The sequence below is a fragment of the Pollachius pollachius genome (assembly GCF_949987615.1).
Source record: "Pollachius pollachius genome assembly, chromosome: 9".
Classification (NCBI taxonomy): domain Eukaryota; kingdom Metazoa; phylum Chordata; class Actinopteri; order Gadiformes; family Gadidae; genus Pollachius; species Pollachius pollachius.
The window spans coordinates 14987451-15007450 of record NC_136942.1 but is presented as its reverse complement, the minus strand read 5'-3'; the positions used below and the strand labels follow the sequence as shown (position 1 = coordinate 15007450).

The 20000-nt window shown below is 44.2% G+C and overlaps 1 protein-coding gene across 1 annotated transcript in view; it reads left to right on the top strand.

Annotated features, from left to right (window-relative positions):
• agbl1 (AGBL carboxypeptidase 1) overlaps positions 1-20000 on the top strand; it is a gene marked incomplete at both ends in the record, with an annotated part of 93980 nt that overhangs the window by 70881 nt on the left and 3099 nt on the right. The window contains 4 exons of the mRNA XM_079742892.1: positions 701-832; positions 1263-1325; positions 1452-1565; positions 7390-7544. Of these exons, the coding sequence (XP_079599018.1) occupies positions 701-832; positions 1263-1325; positions 1452-1565; positions 7390-7544 (464 nt within the window). The remainder of the gene's footprint in view (positions 1-700; positions 833-1262; positions 1326-1451; positions 1566-7389; positions 7545-20000) is intronic.

Below are 20000 nucleotides of genomic sequence, written 5' to 3'. Positions count from 1 at the left end.
GGTTGATGTTTCAATGTATCTCTCTTTCTTTCTCTCCCTTTCTATTCATCTCGCTATCCCTCTCATGGTCTGTCTGCGACTCTCTAACTATCTCCCTCTCTGTCTCTCTATCTCCCTCTCTGTCTCTCTATCTCCCTCTCTGTCTCTCTATCTCCCTCTCTGTCTCTCTATCCCCCTCTCTGTCTCTCTATCTCCCTCTCTGTCTCTCTATCTCCCTCTCTGTCTCTCTATCTCCCTCTCTGTCTCTCTATCTCCCTCTCTGTCTCTCTATCCCCCTCTCTGTCTCTCTATCTCCCTCTCTGTCTCTCTATCTCCCTCTCTGTCTCTCTATCTCCCTCTCTGTCTCTCTATCCCCCTCTCTGTCTCTCTATCTCCCTCTCTGTCTCTCTATCTCCCTCTCTGTCTCTCTATCTCCCTCTCTGTCTCTCTATCCCCCTCTCTGTCTCTCTATCTCCCTCTCTGTCTCTCTATCTCCCTCTCTGTCTCTCTATCTCCCTCTCTGTCTCTCTATCTCCCTCTCTGTCTCTCTATCTCCCTCTCTGTCTCTCTATCTCCCTCTCTGTCTCTCTATCTCCCTCTCTGTCTCTCTATCCCCCTCTCTGTCTCTCTCTTTGTCTATCTCTGTCTTTATCTCTCTCATTGTCTGTCTGCGTCTCTCTGTCCCTCACTGTCTCTCTGTATCTCTGTGTCTCTCGGCCAGGTGTTCTGTGACTACCATGGTCACTCTAGGAAGAAAAATGTCTTCCTGTATGGCTGCAGTGTCAAGGAGACACTGTGGCAGTCAGGCTCCGCCGTGGACACCGTTGGCCTGAAGGAAGACCCTGGATATAGGGTGAGGGCCGCATCGGGGCCCACACACACACACACACACCGGAGAATGGACACATACACACACATGGCAGCATGGACACTTACACACACGGGATCATGGACACATACACACACATGGCAGCATGGACACATGCAATAGTGCGTGGACAACAACCAACACACTGGAGTGCATGGATGAATAAGCACCAGAGTGCATGGACACATGTACATGAATAGTGCATGGACACCAACAATAGAGTGCATGAACAGATCCACACAAAGGTGCCTATGGAAACGTAGACTATCGAGTGCATGGACACACTAAACACCTTTACAGAAGATACGGATCTGCCCTGACCTGGGCTTTTCGCTTCCGCTTGCTCTCTCTCTCTCCCTCTGTCCCTCTTGCGCCCTCACTCCTTTTTACATTTGTTGTCATTATTTTTACCCAGACAATCCCTAAGACCTTGGATCGGATCGCCCCAGCCTTTTCCTTTAACAGCTGTAACTATCTGGTAATTATGAATGGATGTATGTGTGAGTGAACGAATGAACGAACGAAATACTACCAAACCACCAAACCACTGTTGATCCATGGAGTAAGTGTGTGTTTGCTGTGTGTGGGGTGCGGGGCGGTGCAGGTGGAGAAGTCCCGCTCCGCTACGGCCCGGGTGGTGGTGTGGAGGGAGATGGGCGTCCTCAGGAGCTACACCATGGAGAGCACCTACAATGGCTGTGACCAGGGCATATACAAGGTGTGTGTATGTGTGTGTGTATAACCTCCATGCAGTGTCTACAATAAAATTAATATGATCTAAGTCTGTGTGTGTGTGTGTGTGTGTGTGTGTGTGTGTGTGTGTGTGTGAATAACCTCCATACAGTGTGCAATAAAATGAATTTGTTCTTAGTCTGTGTGTGTGTTTGTGTATATATGTGTGTGTGTGTGTGTGTATAACCTCCAAAGAGTGTGTACAATAAAAGGAAAATGACGTGTGTGTGTGTGTGTGTGTGTGTGTGTGCAATGAGCATAACGAATGTGCAAAGGAGGAATCTACAAATGTGTGAGGATATTCCTCTAAATACTCCTCCCCTAGGCCCCCTCTCACCTGTGTATTTCTCTCTCTCTCTCTTGTCTGTCTGTCTGTGTCTCTCTCTGTCTCTCTCTATCCCACACCGTCGTCTGTCTCTCTCTCTCTCTCTCTCTCAGTCTCTATCCCACACGTCGTCTCTCTCTCTCTCTCTCTCTCTCTCTCTCTCAGTCTCTCTATCCCACACGTCGTCTCTCTCTCTCTCTCTCTCTCTCTCTCTCTCTCTCTCTCTCTCTCTCTCAGTCTCTCTATCCCACACCGTCGTCTCCCTCTCTCTCTCTCTCTCTCTCTCCCACACCATCGCCTCGCTCTCTCTCCCCTGCCCGCTCTCTGTCGCTCTGTGTCTTCCTCTCCCTCTGTTCGGTCTGCCTCCTTTATGTGTCGTGCGCATGTTCTTCTGGGTCTCTATTACAGCGTGTCTCTCCCTGATCAGAGGGCTTTCTTTGTTATGTAAATCCTCCCCGCCTTCTCTTCCCCTTTGAAGGGCCCGTGGCCTCCTCTCTGTCACGTCTCTTCCCACCCTTATCCTTTCAATCTTTCCCTCATCTTTTTCCCGCCATCTCTTTTTTTCCCACTTCTGCGTCGATAATAGCCACGTCGTTCTAAACAGCTTTGTCTACAGTAGAGCCAAACAGAATAATCTCCTCTTCTGATTGTAATTCTCACAGGGATTAATAGAGGTTGTTCTGTTTTTTTCCTTATTTGTGTACAGCTTTACATGTATGGCAGACATACTGTGGTTCGGTGCCGGCACTACTGTGTCTGAAATCCAAGATTTATCTGAGTTTGGGATTAGTTGGAGATGAACATGCTTTGCATTGTGCCTATTCTGGATGGGAAAATTGCCACGGAATCGTGGCGTCGACGCTGTACAGCGATTGCACAATTGTGTCCAAATCAATGCACAGAATGCCGTTAAACTTCGTGGTTGTAGCTGAAGGTCTGTCTCATCGGCACTGGGAACCTAGCTTTAAACTAGTTGATACTGGACAACACAACCCAATCAGCAGTTGGTCCCGCAGCATCCCAGTCTCCATGTTCTACTCTGATCCTTCACCATAGTCCTTGCCTCTTTCTCTTGAGCGGAATTCACACCGTCCCCTTCGGAGACACAATTCACCCCCCCCCTGACCCCCTCCTCTTCCCCTCTATTGCTGTGGTGGCATTGTCTTTGGCAACATTAATAATCCTGTTGATAAGCAAAAAAACACATTCTCTAGCACTTATGTATCTCACCTTGTCATCGTGTTCAGCCAACTGTGCTCCTGGGGGAGAAGGCGTCAATCGGGAAATCCAATATCTCTTTGTTCAACTTCTCCGGGCCGCTCGAAGCTTGGTTTTCCCTTCACTAAATCATTCCTGGCGCTGCTTGGTTTGATTCCGAGCGATGATGAACATACGATACATGGTGTTTCAGAGGAGCCCAAAGCAGTACTGTGGCACATTAAATGAGCTAGACAAAGCACAATAACAACCTGAGTGGTTAGGAAAATGAAATAGCCTTTAGCAAATTGACTCACAATATAATTCAGTATGAGACTGAGCTTCAGAATTTCTTTGGATTTTTGAACATTTTCTTTCAATAATGAATGGGAATCATTCTTCTGTGTCAATGTATGTAGTATATATGGTGTGTATATAGTGTTTTAGCAATTGCTTGTTTTCCCACAACAGTGTGCGTTTGTGTGTGTGTGTTTGTCTGTGTGTGTGTGTTCATCAAGTGATCTTGCTGAGGTGAGGACGTTGGTAGTGCCAGAAGTCTGCCTCTTATGAAGTTGCTCATCAAAGCTAGCAGAGATAGAGATAGAGAAAGGGCTAGACTTTCATTTTAAAAGGTAAATTCAGAGAGAGAGAGAGAGAGAGAGAGAGAGAGTTTGTTATGAAGGAAGGTTAATAGGTTAATATTTCTATTTACTTTGGTATTCATATGTGTGAACAGTGTGGGTGTGTTTGAATAGGTTGTTTATGCGTTCATGTGTCTGTTTGTCTATCTAGATTTGTGTGCATAGTCCTGTGTGTTTGTCTATGTATCCATGTATTCATTTTTGTCGGCGCCCTTATGTGTGTGTGTGTGTGTGTGTGTGTGTGTGTGTGGCTTTCTCCTCAGTTCTAATTCATTATTGCTTCAGTATTTGTCCTCATTATTAATAAAGCCACACCGATGTTCAAAACATTGACAACATCAAATCCACTTTTTTTATAGCACACAGAAGGGGTCTCATCGGTAACTTTCTCAACGCCATTCATTATAAGTCACCCCAATACACACACACACACACACACACACACACAAACACACAGACAGTTTTGTGACTCTGTGTTATGATTCAGTTTCATAATGACCTAATTTCTTTAAAAGCACTGATGACAAATGCGACCCTTGTACACCACACTGGCCAAAACTCACACAGATTTAGTTTTGTTGCTCGTCCAAAATGGAAAGGAGTCGGGTAATTACTCTTTGAAGCACCTCTTGGAGTGAACTTGGACTCTTGCGCCAATGCAGGGTTTCATAAGCCTCTCTGGCACTTTCCTGCCAAAGCCACCCATATGAATGATGCCGTTGCATCAAACGCCACAAAAGGGCACTCCTCCAAAGGGCAAGCGTGACTTGTGGCTTAAGCAAAGTACTGGGAGTGTTATTTTCCATCCCAAATATATTCAATCATTTCTTTGCAACCAAACTGAAAAAAAGAAAAGAAATTAGCAATCAGTCAGATTATTTAAATCATTTTCTTTGATGGGATACGTAATTGTTCTGTCATCACAGACATTACACAGAAAAAGCACTTTGCCATGTCAGAATATTGAATAGAAAATCCATGGAAAGTGCCAAATTTGTGTTTTGGCTTTGCCACAAGCCGGGTATAATTTGTTCACATGTACATAAAACAGATCCATGCAAGTGGATTTGGGCAAAAGAAAACAGTGGAATGCAGCTGTTCATTCACAGCGGAGGTTGATTAAAGCCATTTAAATACAGTTGTGAAATGACTTGAGCAAGCGCTTGATTGAACCACCAACTGGCTGCTACTGATTAGTTTGTCACGTGTCATGTATTGAGTAGATGTACTTATACGCTCACGCGTGTGTTGCTTTCATACTTGCCTTCGTATTGTGGCTACTGTAACAGGAAATGAGCAAGACAGGACACATAGTGCAAAGAACAGGAATCTGTTGATAGTTATTGCAAGATTAACCATTTAATTACAGTGAATTCATATATAATTACACATTAAGTATTCAGGTCAATTTTTTCATTTGTGTCGCTATGACAATTCTTCTAGGTCAGTGTTTTGCGGAGGGATCAAATTGAAAAGATATGAAAGTTGTTAGAGTAATGTATCGTAATGTGCTGCTTTGTGCCCCTCGTGTTCCCACCATCAGCAATTTGGGAGAACGCGCAAGATCAGTTAATCCTCTCTCCTCAACAGTGAGGCCAAGTATCCTGCTGATATTCAAGTATATGCAGGCACAAAGAAATTGAACCGAGTTCAACTTTTAACAATGTGTGGACTTAACCTCCATTATAGAAAAACAATCTCCAAAACCTCAAAGTCAGCCGCATATGGGCTCCATCTGTTTAGATTAACACAAAAAACAGGGTCTGGCGCCACCTTAAATCTGTTGAACAGACAAGGTGAAGCGCAGAATAATATCTAAATAGAGAGAGAGAGAGAGAGAGAGAGAGAGAGCGTGTCGAAGGGAAAAAGGGGGAAAGAGAGAGAGTGGAGGAGATAGCTCAAGGAAAAGGACATTTAGTAGGGATTTTCAGCTTAGCCCCGCCCAGACCCATTTCTATTCATACAAATCTGACTTTGCTTGGGAGACGAACAGGCCCCCCCCCCCCCACACACACACACACACACACACACACACACACACACACACACACACACGTCACACACACGCAGAGAGAACATGTACAAGATGAGAGTGACACCCAGGGTCTGTCAGTCACAAACGCACGTACAGAGACTGCACACAGCGTCAGACACTTAGTAGCTGTGGTGAGACACACACAGAGGCACACACACAGAGACCAAAATGCAGGTAGACAGGAGAATATACAGAAATCCATTCCAAGTCCACACACGCACAGAAATGACCACACACATGCACAAACACACAAACACACACTTGAGCACACACACACACTCACACAAAAACACACACACACACACAGACGCACACACACAGACATACACACACACACACACAGACATACACACACAGACATACACACACACACGCACACACACACACACACACACACACAAACACATTGCAGCTCTCAGTCCTTGGTATTCAGGCCCTGTAACTAGCTGCCTTGCTCTTTCATGGGGGAGGGAGGGAGGTGGAAGGGGAGGTGGTGAAGAGATAAGATTGACAGTTAGACGGTGTGATAAGGTGTGTGCATCCAGAATGAAGGAATGACTGAGGAAAATCCGGGAGGAAGTTGAGAAAGCACAAAGACAGTGAAGGAAGGAGAATTACAGAGAGAGGGGGATGAGGGAGAGAGAGAGAGAGAGAGAGGTAGAGGGAGAACGACAGGGAGAGAAGAGAGATAAGACAAATGCAGACACAGTATCGGCACAAGGTGGATGAGGTGTTGGATGAAACACGTAGGTGTGGGGGATGGGGGTGGGCGGGTTGCGCTGGGGGGAGTTGAGATGCTACGCTAAGATGGAGTGATATCTATCTTTTACTTTTGGGAGAAAGAAAGACAGAAACAGACAGAGATAGAGAAAGAGAGTCAAGATCAATGGCTTGACGGATGAAACAAAGGCAGTTTGGGCCGTCCTATTAGAAGTCCATCAGTAACTGAGGCACGATGTCTCATGTTGATTACACACCCCCTCAAGGAAGGCTTGGTTTTGCCATTGATCAGGACTTAAGGAATACTTATTCATTTTTTTGCTCCTCTTTTTTGAACAGAAATTGATTGCCCTGCCCCTTGACACACACACACACACACGGCCACACACACTCTCTCTCAAACACACACACACACACACACACACACACACACACACACACACACACACACACACACACACACACACACACACACACACACACACACACACACACACAAACTCACACAGCGGCAGACAGACACAAAGGCTGACACAAACACACAGAAACACAAACACGCACACGCAAACACAGAAACAGATTGTAAACAAGACTGATCTGATATAACAGGCTATTTTCAGGGCAAAACATGATGCGTCTGCTTTCATAGAAGCCAAAGAAGACATCTATTGATTATGATTGATATGCTAGTTTAATTTCGTTCTGCAATAATGTCCAATAATGTGTGTGTGTGTGTGTGTGTGTGTGTGTGTGCGTGGGTTTTTGCCTGCCTGTGCTTCTACGTGTGTGTGTGTGTGTGTGTGTGTGTGTGTGTGTGTGTGTGTGTGTGTGTGTGTGTGTGTGTGTGTGTGTGTGTGTGTGTGTGTGTGTGTGTGTGTGTGTGTGTATGCAGGGCTTGCAGACAGGCACCAGGGAGCTGGAGGAGATGGGAGTGAAGTTCTGCCACAGCCTGCTGTCCCTCAGGAGAGACGCGTCTTCCCTCTACAGCAAGACACTCATCAACCACATCCACCTGGACCCCAGCGTCCTGGACCACAAGTCTCACCAGTAAGGACTCCCCCAGCTACACCGCTCTCATTTATTTGCCCGCGTTTTGAGTCCAACCCTCCTCCATCATTGTCACCGCGAGGGCCGGGTGACAAAATGGATGACAGAGGAGCAGAGATAGAAGGGTGCCTCAGTCTAATGCGGCGTCGAGGAGGGGAAAAAGGGGTTGGGGGGGGGGGAGGTAGAAGTGCACCACCTCCGCACAGCAACATTAAAGTAATTTATTGGATCACCGCCGCACTGATTAAGTGTCCTTAACGGCTGGCTGATGGGGATCTCAGTCACGAAGGGGACGGTATAGGTGCAAATGAGATGGAGGTATGCGTCATGTTGACATGTCTCTCTATAGCCGTAGCGCGGCGGGCCGGAACCGCGCGAGGGAGAGCGAGAGCGTTATCGGCCCGCAGTCGCCCGACGCCTGCCCTTTAGTCTGCCTGATTGTCTTCTGGGCTGGAGCACTGGGAGCTGGAGTGGGTGGCAGTTTATTCCGGGGCTTGTGGCGCCCCCATAGAATGACTCTGAGGCTTGGATCTTGAGGCTCTGAGGCTTATAAAACCTCCAGGGGTTGTTTTTTCCCACGTCCCTGTTGTGTTGCGTTCGCTTTCAATTTTAAAATGCATGCCATGCCTGAGAGGCGTACAAAAAGGTCTTGTTTGTTTCAACCACACTTGTTTTTATTTATTTAAGTGTAGGCCTAGATTGTATGTTTCTTGTTTTTGACGCTCAAATAACACAAGATCCAAGGAAACCAAGGCTGACGTGACCAAGGCTGAAAATCACACCGCAGCTATCAGTATTTTGGTGTCTGGCTTAATTTTGCCTTCGGCTTCGTGAATAGTGTTGTGCAACCCTTCCGTAACAGGGTCTGCTTCATCATCCATGCTGGTAGTAGTATTTCTTACTCTGCCTTAAACTTGAAAAAGTCGTTTTCAATTGTTATCGATCAAACAATGAAATGAGGCTCCTCCACGGGCAGCGTGGGAAGAGGCGCTGTAATAGCTCTGTTCAACGTGAGTAAAGTTCTAGCCACTCAAGGAACTCAGGGGGCTCCGGTCCACAACTCTCTGCAGCGTTGTTTCTCTGTGCCGTGTGATAGATGAGTGTTTCCAGACTGGATCCGGGTGGCTCCTATTGATTGCCGAGCCCTCTGTTCAATCTACTGTCACCTTGACAGGGGCCTCCCCGCAGCGGCCCCTCGCTTCACATTTCGGTTTTCACAGGTTTTTCTGACCTCCTTTTTTCTTTTAGTTTTTCTTGTTTCTTCATTTTCTTTTCCTTCTTTCACTTTTTTCCTCCCTTACATCCGTTCCATCGGTCTCCCCGCCCTCCCACCCTCCTCCTCCCTCTCTTTTTGTATTTTCTGAGCGTCTAACATTTAGTCATATTATTCACCTCTTTATCTTTACACTCATTACCCTTTCTCCTTTTGTCAGTTTGGCTTATATGGTAATTTCCCAGCGCGGGCTACGATGTCATTGTGTTGATGCGAAATTGAACAATGAATCACAAGCAAGCCGTTTCCATACGCTAATTGAATTTCATTGTTAGTAGTATGAGATGGCAATGATCATCTCTCATTTATTTCCTCAACCTTTCATTTTCCATACGATGGGCTGTTTGGTCAATGTCTGTAGTTTACGTACTGGCCAGATTAGTGGATGAAAATCGGTTGTATTGTGTAAGGCTTAATAGCAGGAAGCAATCGAGGCCGCCTATTTGTTCAGGCTGTTCAATAAATGTCAAGAATTATTCAAATAATAATTTCATGTTGTGCGTGGAAGTCATGATTAGTTGAATCCCTTAACACAATTTGCTGTTCCTGAATAAACTTAATCAATTTGTTTTTGTTCCAGGCCACAGTTTACTCTCAATCTGAGGCCATTTTTTCGCTATGTACTGTGTTCTGTTGTGCATGTGTCTGTTTGTTTGCTGCTAGATGTGTGCGTACAACAAGGATCTCCCTAATGTAGGCTGAAAGAATTAGCTTTAAGACAATCGATTTACAACAACGCATTTCGTTTGTTGGAGGGCTTAATCACGTTATCCCAATCAATCGTTTCACTTTTTTCCACGCTCACATTTTATAATGAATGTCAAAGGAGAAGAGGGAGGGAAAACGGGGGAATCTGAATCGTTCTATCGTTCTATTTTTCACGAGCAAAACTCATCAATTTCTATTAATAAAGCAAGAGCAAATCCCAAATCAATGTGATCGATTGCCCAATAGGCATGATAAAGGTGTAGAGGGGGAGTCTTAAAATGTCAGCATTCGTTATGTGGAAAAAATAAGTGTTGAACAAAATGATCTGATTGTGGATAAAACAAACAAACTCCTAATCATACTTCTCTTTGGTGCTTCTTTTGTACATCTCCCCTGATGACGGCAATGCATACACTGTGTGATGAGTTTTTTAGTTTTTCAACCCCACTCAGTCTTGAAGGAATGTTCAAACAAAGTGTGTCTGCACTTCTTAGGCCTCAGTCAGCCTAAATCAAATCAAGCACTTATTTGTAAGTGTACATCCCACTCAAGTCTCTCTGCATAGCTTTTCTGTCTGGGGGGGGGGGGGGGGGGGGGCTGTGTCTAGAGTGTGGTGGGAGGCTGTGTCTGGTCGGAGGCTGTGTCTGGCGGGTACATTGCTCATTAAAAAAAAAAAGTATTTTTACTACTCTCACCTGTTACTTTGTAGTGTGTGTGATAAAACATCATGCATGACCTTTGGTCATGCATGATGTTTTATCCACATAAATCTGATGCAAAACTCCAAATTCCACAGATATTCTCCCTGTGAGGCGGTCTTTATGCTTAGGCAAGTATATTTAGAGATCACTATTTGTCTTGTATTTCTTTGTCTCGTCTGCTCTTACGTCTTATCGAGGCACAAATTCAGGTAATGTAAATGCTAATTTTTTGCCGCAAATGTCTTTGAATGGGGCGGTGGTGCGTACAACGCAGTTAAAGCAAAAAAGTACTTTCACAAATGACACACAAACGCACCTTTACGCATTTCATTATCATTGTGAAAGTATTTTCCAGCGAATAACATTTCACCCACATTGTACTTTGAGAAGGGGTAGGCCGGATTGAATCTGCCGTATATTTCTACCCATGTTGCACGGGATTGGATCAATCCCGTCACTCAATGAATCTTGTCGTTGAATCAAAGTCTTTCAAGAACTTGCTTGTTTGAATAAAGTTGACCAAGCTTCAGCTTTCGTCCCACCCGTTCCTCTTTGGCCCACGCAAATAATGCAACCGCATCATTTGGCACTTTTAAACAAAAGGTGTCTTATTCTACATCCATGCTATAAGCGAGCCATTGTGACACTCTACTCCCAGTCTGCTTCATAGTGTGGGTGAGTTTGAGAATAAAACGACTAAGGGCTGAGCAATATAGGCAAAAAGAAGGGCATTGGAAGCAGATTCAGCCAAATGTGCCAAATTGACGGGTATATTTCATCAAAGTGTGCAGTTAAATGAGACCGGTAGAGTACAGTGCCAAAAGGTCGAACAACAATCCCAGTGATACCTCTGAAATTACAGCTTAAAGATAACAATTTTGTCATGATTATCAGTTAACTATCAAATATGTGAATCTCATAACCTAACGTCAGCTAATGGAACTGAGCTTTGACCAGTACAGCAACTTCCTCTTTTTACTTTCTAGAAAGTCAGAAAGCAAAACAAAACCTATACAGCCCAGTTGGTTAAGCTGCCTTTATTCAAGAGCAACATTTTTTTAACATTGGTGATGAAATTCTGAACGATCTCAACATTGTATCATTGGCGGGCGGTGACTTTTGACACAGGGAAAACAGATTAGAGCCCAAATGCACCCCTCTGCCAAACCGGAAGTAGTACTTCGCATAAAATAACTTGAATGTATGAATGTGATGTTTGATCACAGAGTCGGTGTGACGGTTGTATGGTTGTCTAGCGGTTAGTGAAACGGTAGTATCCTTGGAAATGTGTGACTTAGCTGAGTCATTAGGGGGCACTTCTGCACTGTGAGCCCTCCTCCCTCACTCTCTCAGAGGCGGGAGATGCAGTAGGGTGCATGAACGCCAGGGCAGTCCGTGCAGCATATCAGCATAGATCAAACTAGGGATTGGAACCCAGCGGCACAACTGTTGATGAAAATAATCAGTGGAAAAACAACAAATAATGCTTGGTAACACAAATCTTTTGAGAAGATTCATCATTTTGAGAAGTCGTCTCTCAAAACACCAGGAGCATGCGCGCCGCATTCACATCTTATATGGAATATAGGACGCTCACCACTACTTTGTAAAGGTTATTGTTGTGTTTGTTACCAGAGAATAGGATATGACAATGAAAAATCGTTATCATCTTGATAAAAAATAGCATTTTGTTATATTCTGAGAAGGGTATCCGAGTGTACTACCCTCCCCTCCCCAAAGTAGAGCCGGTTCATCATCAAACTCTAAGGGGAAGTGTCAATAGTCAAGTGGTTATGTGTATGGAACGATCCGGGTTCGAACCCCGATGTCCACAGTGTACATAAAGGTCTCCCTTCTCACCAAAGACATGAATATAGGCTATGAAACTCCCTGTTGAATGAATCAATATAACAGGCGTGGCACCATAAGCGCTGCAGTAGAACGTTGCCATGGCATTACCGAGGCAGAACGTCTGGCTGCAGGTCATAGGTCATGTCCCTCTCTTCCCCTTGGAACATAATGATGTAACGTTATATTATACAGTTCCCTGACCCTGCCCGGTGTTCCCTGTCACTGTGGCACACCGGGCACCTTCCACACGTCCATTCCTTCCCTCTCACACCTTCAATTCCACCCAACAGCTGTTAGTTTCCCGGGCCCCCCTGACATCAGCGTGATTAACCTGTTGCCGTCAATCCCTTTGTTCCACAAGGGTGTTTCACGCGCACAGGGCGGATTGTTGCGTGATTTACTTTCCCCTTGTCTTTCAAACAACCTCACATGCCCCGTCCAACATCCATCTTGCATCAAGGAATCAATAAGCGGCTGCCTCTTTGGCTCTACGCCCCTGCGGCTTGTGGTTCATCTAGTGCTCAGGCCTCCACCTAAAAGCCTGTGATCAATGGAATGGTTTTCAAATAGTGTTTTACATTTTTCTTTTGCTATTAGTTAAATTTTGCAGATGCATCGTTTCTTTTTTGTTTTTTTCTCCTGTCAGCAACACCTCCCAGACACTTGCCTAGCCTTTGTGTGCTTCTAATGATATTTTTTTATATTCTTGGAATTATCTATTGATACTGTAGATCAGGGCTATTCAATTAATTTGGAATTGGGGCCAGTTCATGAAACTGAGGCAAAATAAGGGGCCGGAGAATATGAGTAATTATGGTAACAAAGAAATTACAACAACATACTGAAGGAGTCAACATAATCTATTTAGTAAATGCAGAACAACATATGAACATTGTGATGCAGTAAGACACATAGGCCCAAGGCATTGTTACATTCAAATGGCAATACAATGTTGAAAAATCCGAGACTCAGACAATTAGAGAAATGCAATTAACTAACAGAAAACATCCACTTAATAGCACATAACTGTACCAACTTTACAGCTCGTTATCCTCAATTGACAATGAGGAGATAAATTTCAGTGTTACAAGTAAAGAGGGAAATAATTCTCAGAAAAATCAAACTGTGTCCCCCTTCTCCACTGGCTAAAAACAGAAATGCAGCTTAATGGTAACTGGATCCAACTCACACTTTTTTCCTTCTAAAAAAATAAAATAGACTGCCCCATAAATCCACGCATGGACTACTACTAGTTCAGCCATATCACAGGTATTTAAGATTGCACTCAATTGAGTTACAGGCAACATCAAATGTATATCCACCAACAACAATAAAACCAAAGTGCATAGTATGGTACAGAATAGAACTATAACAACATAACAGTGCATGGCACTTTATCAAGGCAAAACATTTCAAACTGCATTAAACAATAATACCACATCAAGAAAAATATTAAGAGCATAATATGGGGTGAATAACATGTTAATTGCATCATACTGTTCAAAAATCAATCCTCATTTCTTGCTTGACTAACATGCCTGTTACCTTGCATGTAGTTTGCCAACATTTGCCATCTAATGAGAAAAATGGCATTTTTTTGACTTGGCAAGAGCAGTGAAGTCAGGTGTATATGTTGTCAGGGCAATGCGCAAGCACTGTTGCAGATGCTGGTCAGTGAGGGATATGCGATTGTGAGTTTTAATGGCATTCATGTGTGAGAATGACGACTCACAAGTGTATGTTGAGCCAAACATTGTCAGAAGAAAAAGTGCAAGACCCCTTGAATGTGGAAATTTCTCTCGGCTGACCTCATGGGTCCAGAATTTTTCAAAACCTGCCTGCTGCAATGACTGTCGCAAGTCATCTGACGACTGAATGTCAATGAGTTCCAGTTGTAAAGACCCCTCATCCAATGACGATACCAGCTCCTTTCCTTTCAATGCAAAGTCTGCCTCAACATTCACACAGAAAGGGTCCTTCACAAATCTAATCACTTCACTGGAGATGCTGAAATCCTCAAACCTAGTGGCAAAATTGTTTTTCAATGAGTCAATAAACCCTGACATCACCTCGGTAATTTGCAGGCCAGATTTTTTCAATGTGGGGAAGTGGAGCATCTTGCCAGGACAAAGATCAGCAGAGAAGAGTGAGAGCTTTCTTTGAAAAGCATGAAGATTCTCCACAAGTTCTGCGACTGTTTTATCTCTGCCCTGCAACTCCATGTTGAGTTGGTTCAAAAGATGGAAAACGTCACTCAAAAAGCAAACAGCGGCATTAAACTCATCATTTTCCATCAGAGACAGAAACTTGCCAGCTTTTTTCAATTTTGAAGACCGGAGAAACACCAGAATCTCCTCTCTTAGTTCACAAAAACGTTTCAAAGCGTTTCCTTTGCTAAGCCATCTAATGTCATTGTGAATGAGCAAAACTTTCTATTCAGCAGACATGTCAGTCAACAGCTTGCGGAAAAGGCGGTGCTGTAAACTGGAGGTACAACGGATGAAGTTTATAATTCCCATGACGGAGTCCATGGTCTCTTTTAACTGACCACTGAGCTTGGCACACAGGAGGCTTTGGTGGATGAGGCAATGTAGCGATGTCACCTGCGGAGCCGCTGCTGCCATCCTCCCGGCGAGCCCCTGATCCCTGCCCACCGTCGAGGGCGCACCATCCGTCACCAACATGTTGACGCGCGCCAAATCCAAGTTATTCTCCTCAAAGAATGAAGCAATTTTGGTGAACAGAATCTCACCAGTAGTGTGCCCCTCCATGGGAATTAGTCCAAGCGGATCCTCACGAAAACATTCCCCATCAAAAAACCGCACATAGAGGCACAGCTGTGCAACATCACTGTTATCAGTCGACTCATCCACGGCCAAAGACATCACCTCTGCCCTCCTCAGCTTGTCCAAAAGCGTCTCGAAAACGTCCGATGCAAGGGACTCAACTCTCCTCATATTTGACGTGTCAGAAATTGGAATTTGTTTGATCGAATCGATAATGTTTTTTCGTGTGTTCTCAGTTACCACCTCCTCAATGGATGCCAGCATACACTCCTTGACCGTCTCTGAGTCTGTAAACGGCTTTTTCTTTTTGCCCAATATCCATGCCACTCGTAATGATGCCGCAGTTGCTCTCTCTTGATCCGTACAGGCCCGAAACAAAATGCGACGTCTTTGCTCATAACAAGATGTAAGGCCCGTTATCTTCTGCCTCCGAGCAGCAGAGCCCGGTGGGAAAATAGCATCAAAATTAGCATGGGTTGTCTTGAGATGCCTTCTCAAATTATATTCTTTGCACACGGCGAGGCACTCGTTACAGATTAAGCACACAGGATTCGCATCAACGGCAATAAACGCGTATTTCTCTGTCCATTCATTGTTGAACTGCCTGTTCTCTGAGTCAACTTTTCTTTTTTTTAAGGTAGAGAGAGACATTTTTAAATCAAACTTCGTGCTTGGCTTGAAAGAAAGTCCGAGCGGTCAGAGCGCGGCAAAAGAGCGCGGCACTAGAGCGCGAATGGGCCTCTTTGATTGGTCATGTGTGGTCCCCCAAAATATATGTCCGGCCGAAACAGGTAGATATTCTACGTGTTTTGCCACCGGCTTAATTGGGTGCATACTGCCTCCTACTGCACGAAAGAATGTAAAATTAACCATAGTTTTTTTTTTTTTTTCGGATATTTTTTTTCATTACCCATATGTAATAACTACACTTCACTCCAAGGGCCGGTACAAAATCCCTCAGGGGCCGGACCCGGCCCTGGGGCCGCCAATTGAATAGCCCTGCTGTAGATACTATTAGATCTAGCGCTGCATTAAAGCCTTCGTGAGGTCATTAAAACAGTCGAAGCAGAAACCTCTGACTTTGCGCTGACTTCCTAACCTTTGTTATTTTCGTATTTCACTTTGCTAGTCTCTCTCCTTTTGCTTTTGAGAAATTCTGTTAACGTCTTGCCTTTTCCCCTCCACGGCCATTTTTTGTCTTACGCCCCATGGTGAGAAAGCATGCTCTGGCTGCTGCTAGTCACTGGGTTTCTCTGAGGCCAAATGTGAGGTTTTACGTGGTCAGAGTAAATGAGAAACCGAGCAGGGTTCTGAGTCACCGCCCCGGCTACACCCTGATGTTTGGGGTGTTGCCGCAGGAATGCACAGTGAGCATTTGTAAAGAGCATGCAGATAGTGCAGATAGACTACTTTGTTAGTTTTAAAAACAACCCGTATAATTATTTTGTTTGTGTGCCGGTAAAATGCTGCACTATTCAGTATTCCCATTCTGTTTCGATGCAGAATTCATGGGAACCTGATGGGGCCGTGGTACTTTGTCCCTCTTCTATTTTTAATGCCCGCATTTGCACAAATTGTCCAGTTACGAGATGTCCTAGTTCAGTTTTTTTGGGGTATTTGTTCGCCGTTTCATTAATTTCGATGTGGCCCAACTTCGAAGCTAATGATGTCGTCACAACCGATTGGTTGTCCGTGACAACAGAGCTAATGGGATTTGAAATGTAAACAGTGTGTCGGATACCATGACAGATGCGGGGGTGGAAAGGCAGCGAGAGCGAGCGAGAGAGAGAGAGAGAGAGAGAGGGAGATTGATCAATTGTTGTGTATCGTGTGTGTACCGAGGCTGCGGGCAACTCGCTGGCAAACACAGCCACTTCAGACAGATGCACAGCGAGACAAAAGCCAGGCAGGGAGATGGACATCGCAGACGGAACGACTGGTAAACATTACAAAGTGAACAACAGATCGACATTGGGCAGTCAGGCGGGAAAAGACGAGATGGATAACAGATGGGGCCTGAGAAAGTGACCCCCAACCACTGAGCTAATAGACACAGGCCCCGTAAGACTCTGACACTGTGGACGGACAAAGAGACAGGCAGACGTGCAGAGACACAGACAGGCCGAGGACAGAGTAATACACACCTCTAGCTCAGTGACTTGTTGTGTCACGCATTGTCAGTCCACCGTTACTCGCGGTCTGAACTCACTTTATATCACTTTTGAGTGAAGGTACTATTTATGTGGCTTAAGATTTTCCCCACAACGAATTGGAACTACTTTGAACTACTGTAACCAAGAACAAATTACAGTGTCCCACAGCACATTGTCCCGCAAAATCATTCAATGAATTATGATGGTTCATAATTTAGTTCTTTTTTTAATTAGCGCTCTGTTACCTCCTCTAGAAATTGGGATGCAGGGATCACATAATTGTATTGTAATTACACACCAAGTTCATTTGTTGGATGGCTCTTAACCAAATTGCCTCATCAGTTTGGCTTGACAAGGAGACAGAGCTGAAAAAGTGTGTGTGTGTGTGTTGTGTGTGTGTGTGTGTGTGTGTGTGTGTGTGTGTGTGTGTGTCTGTGTCTGTGCGTGGTGCATGTGCGTCTGTGTATCCCTGAAAGGGGGATCACTCCTATGTCTTCTTATTTGTGAACGGTTTCTCTTTCCCATTCTGTCTTGGAGAGTTTATTTGCCATTAAAATGACTTTTAGTCTTCTGGTTAAGGGGCCTAGGGATCTCTTTGAGGCTATGATTGTGAAAAAGTGTGATAAAAACAGAATTTGCTTAACATATCCTGCAGCATCAAGAGTAGCTCAGCTTGAGTCAACTACACAAAAAACGGTGAAGAAAATAAATAAGTAAATCCATAACAAGCATTTTTGGGACTACTTCCTATTTCAACAAAATCACTTCCTCAATATGTTCCAATTAGAGGCCTTGTAGCTATGTTTCTACTATTTCAAACTGTGCTGGTGGTTGTACAGCAATGCATCTTATAGTTTTAAAAATAAATTAACATTTCAATAAACAAACACAATCCAACACAAACAAATAAGTAATTTGATAACCACGCAAGTACCAACAAAATCTATCAACCCATATGTGGAAACAACAGTAGATGAACAACAGTAGACATTCTGGCTTAAAACATCCACCACACACACACACACACACACACACACACACACACACACACACACACACACACACACACACACACACACACACACACACACACACACACACACTAGAATTTAGATTCTCTGCCCGACCTGACCCCATTTTATCATTGCTTTATTGGCCTAATCTGAGGAGAAATTTATGCCATAAACAGAAATATTATAGGCCTTTATTACACGGGTCTTCTCAATACCGTAGAACGCTCCGTTCATTTGCATGGGTAGTAGTACGGTAACTTGTCAACCCCAGCGTCTTCCGTTGCTAAGCGACATCAACGTCTTTGCAGACTATTTCTCTGCTGATCAACACTACGAATGCTGGTAACGAATAAATTGTAAAAAGACACACCATGTGAAGTTATTTTTTCGTTTTGGCAAGTAGCCGTATAATAAGCGGGATAATGTATTGAACGTCGCCGGTCATTATCGAAAATAAGCCCTTATTTTCCCGATAATGACCGGCGTTCTATACATTATCCCTTACATATATATTTAGCAGAGTAGGCCTAAGTAACAAATGTGTACAAAGTTACACATGTATTAAAAAAAATGTTGGGTTGAAATTGGGCTCGGGCTCATAATTGCAGTTAATGTGTCGGGCCGGGCGGGGCTCGGACAGAACGTGCACGGGCTCGGGCCAGGTCAGGCTTTATTTTCTGGGCCCGATCTAAGCTCTAAATCACGCACCTACGCGCAAAGACACACAGACACATAAACACGCACACAGATGGTGCATTGCTTTATCCATTGCAGTATGAGCCCTTTTCATCTTAAAATAAACGGAAAGGAAGGAAAATGTTTGTTGTTAAAGATATAAAATATCAAGCATTCAACTGACTGCTTCAGCATTGACTTTGAATTGAGATTCCCTCTTGTACCTTAGCAAACATATATGAACAGCTGAGGTGGCTTTACAAATGTAATTGGTCAGACACACACACACACACACACACACACACACACACACACACGTTTTGGCAAGCCACATTTCATGCTCTCAGAAGGGAAAGGACCTCATTTTGATAATTCTTTGCGCTTCTGCCACCAGATTCCAAAGCTCCTCTCTTAACTAAGAGGATTTTCACCAACGACCAAGAATAAATTGCGCCAACCCAAATCCAAACCAACGGGTCTATTTCATGTATTTTCTCTTTCAGTACTGCCTATTGTGTGCAGAGTAATAAAACACTAGTATAATTATTCAGTAATATGTGTCACAATATCTATACGCAAACCAACATTCATCCACCTTGCCCAGGCCCAATTATCCATAATCATCCATTTCTGCAGTTTGTGTGAGCACAATATAGCTGCAAACTATTAATAATTGGCTCTTTTCAGCCCATTCTGTAGACCTCCCACCCTCCACCTCGCCTTGTTCTTCCTTTCTTTTTAAGTGAATGTGTGTCATTTGTTTGTCCTTTGCTTGTTTTCCTGTTTCTCTTTCTGGCACTCACCATAATGTATCTTTTGATATAATCGTTGTGTTTGTGTATAGGGTGAAAGGTAAGCCCGTTTCTTCTGATAATTGTGTGTGTGTGTGTGTGTGTGTGTGTGTGTGTGTGTGTGTGTGTTTGCTCATATATGGATTCAGCTAACAAGCGGGCCATATTCGGCTCATTACGTTTGTCAAAGCACACGTAGGGCTGAACCAGTAGGAACAAAACAATAAAAAAAAGATAGGGGAAACACAAGACATATGGATCAGCACACACACATTTGTCATAAGCGCCAGTCTGACGACTTGAAGTTCTATGGCCAACTTTTCTAAAATGCTCTGCTTGCTTTGGTGGGGAGACGTGCTCGGTGGAGACAGTCGAAAGGGGTGGATGCAGACATGTTTGAAAGAGGACTTGATGATCACGACATCATGAGTTTGGAGGACTGAGTGGAGTGAGGGCTGGAAGTGTGTCCCTTATCCCTGGGGGAAAGGATTGTCTCTCTCTCTCT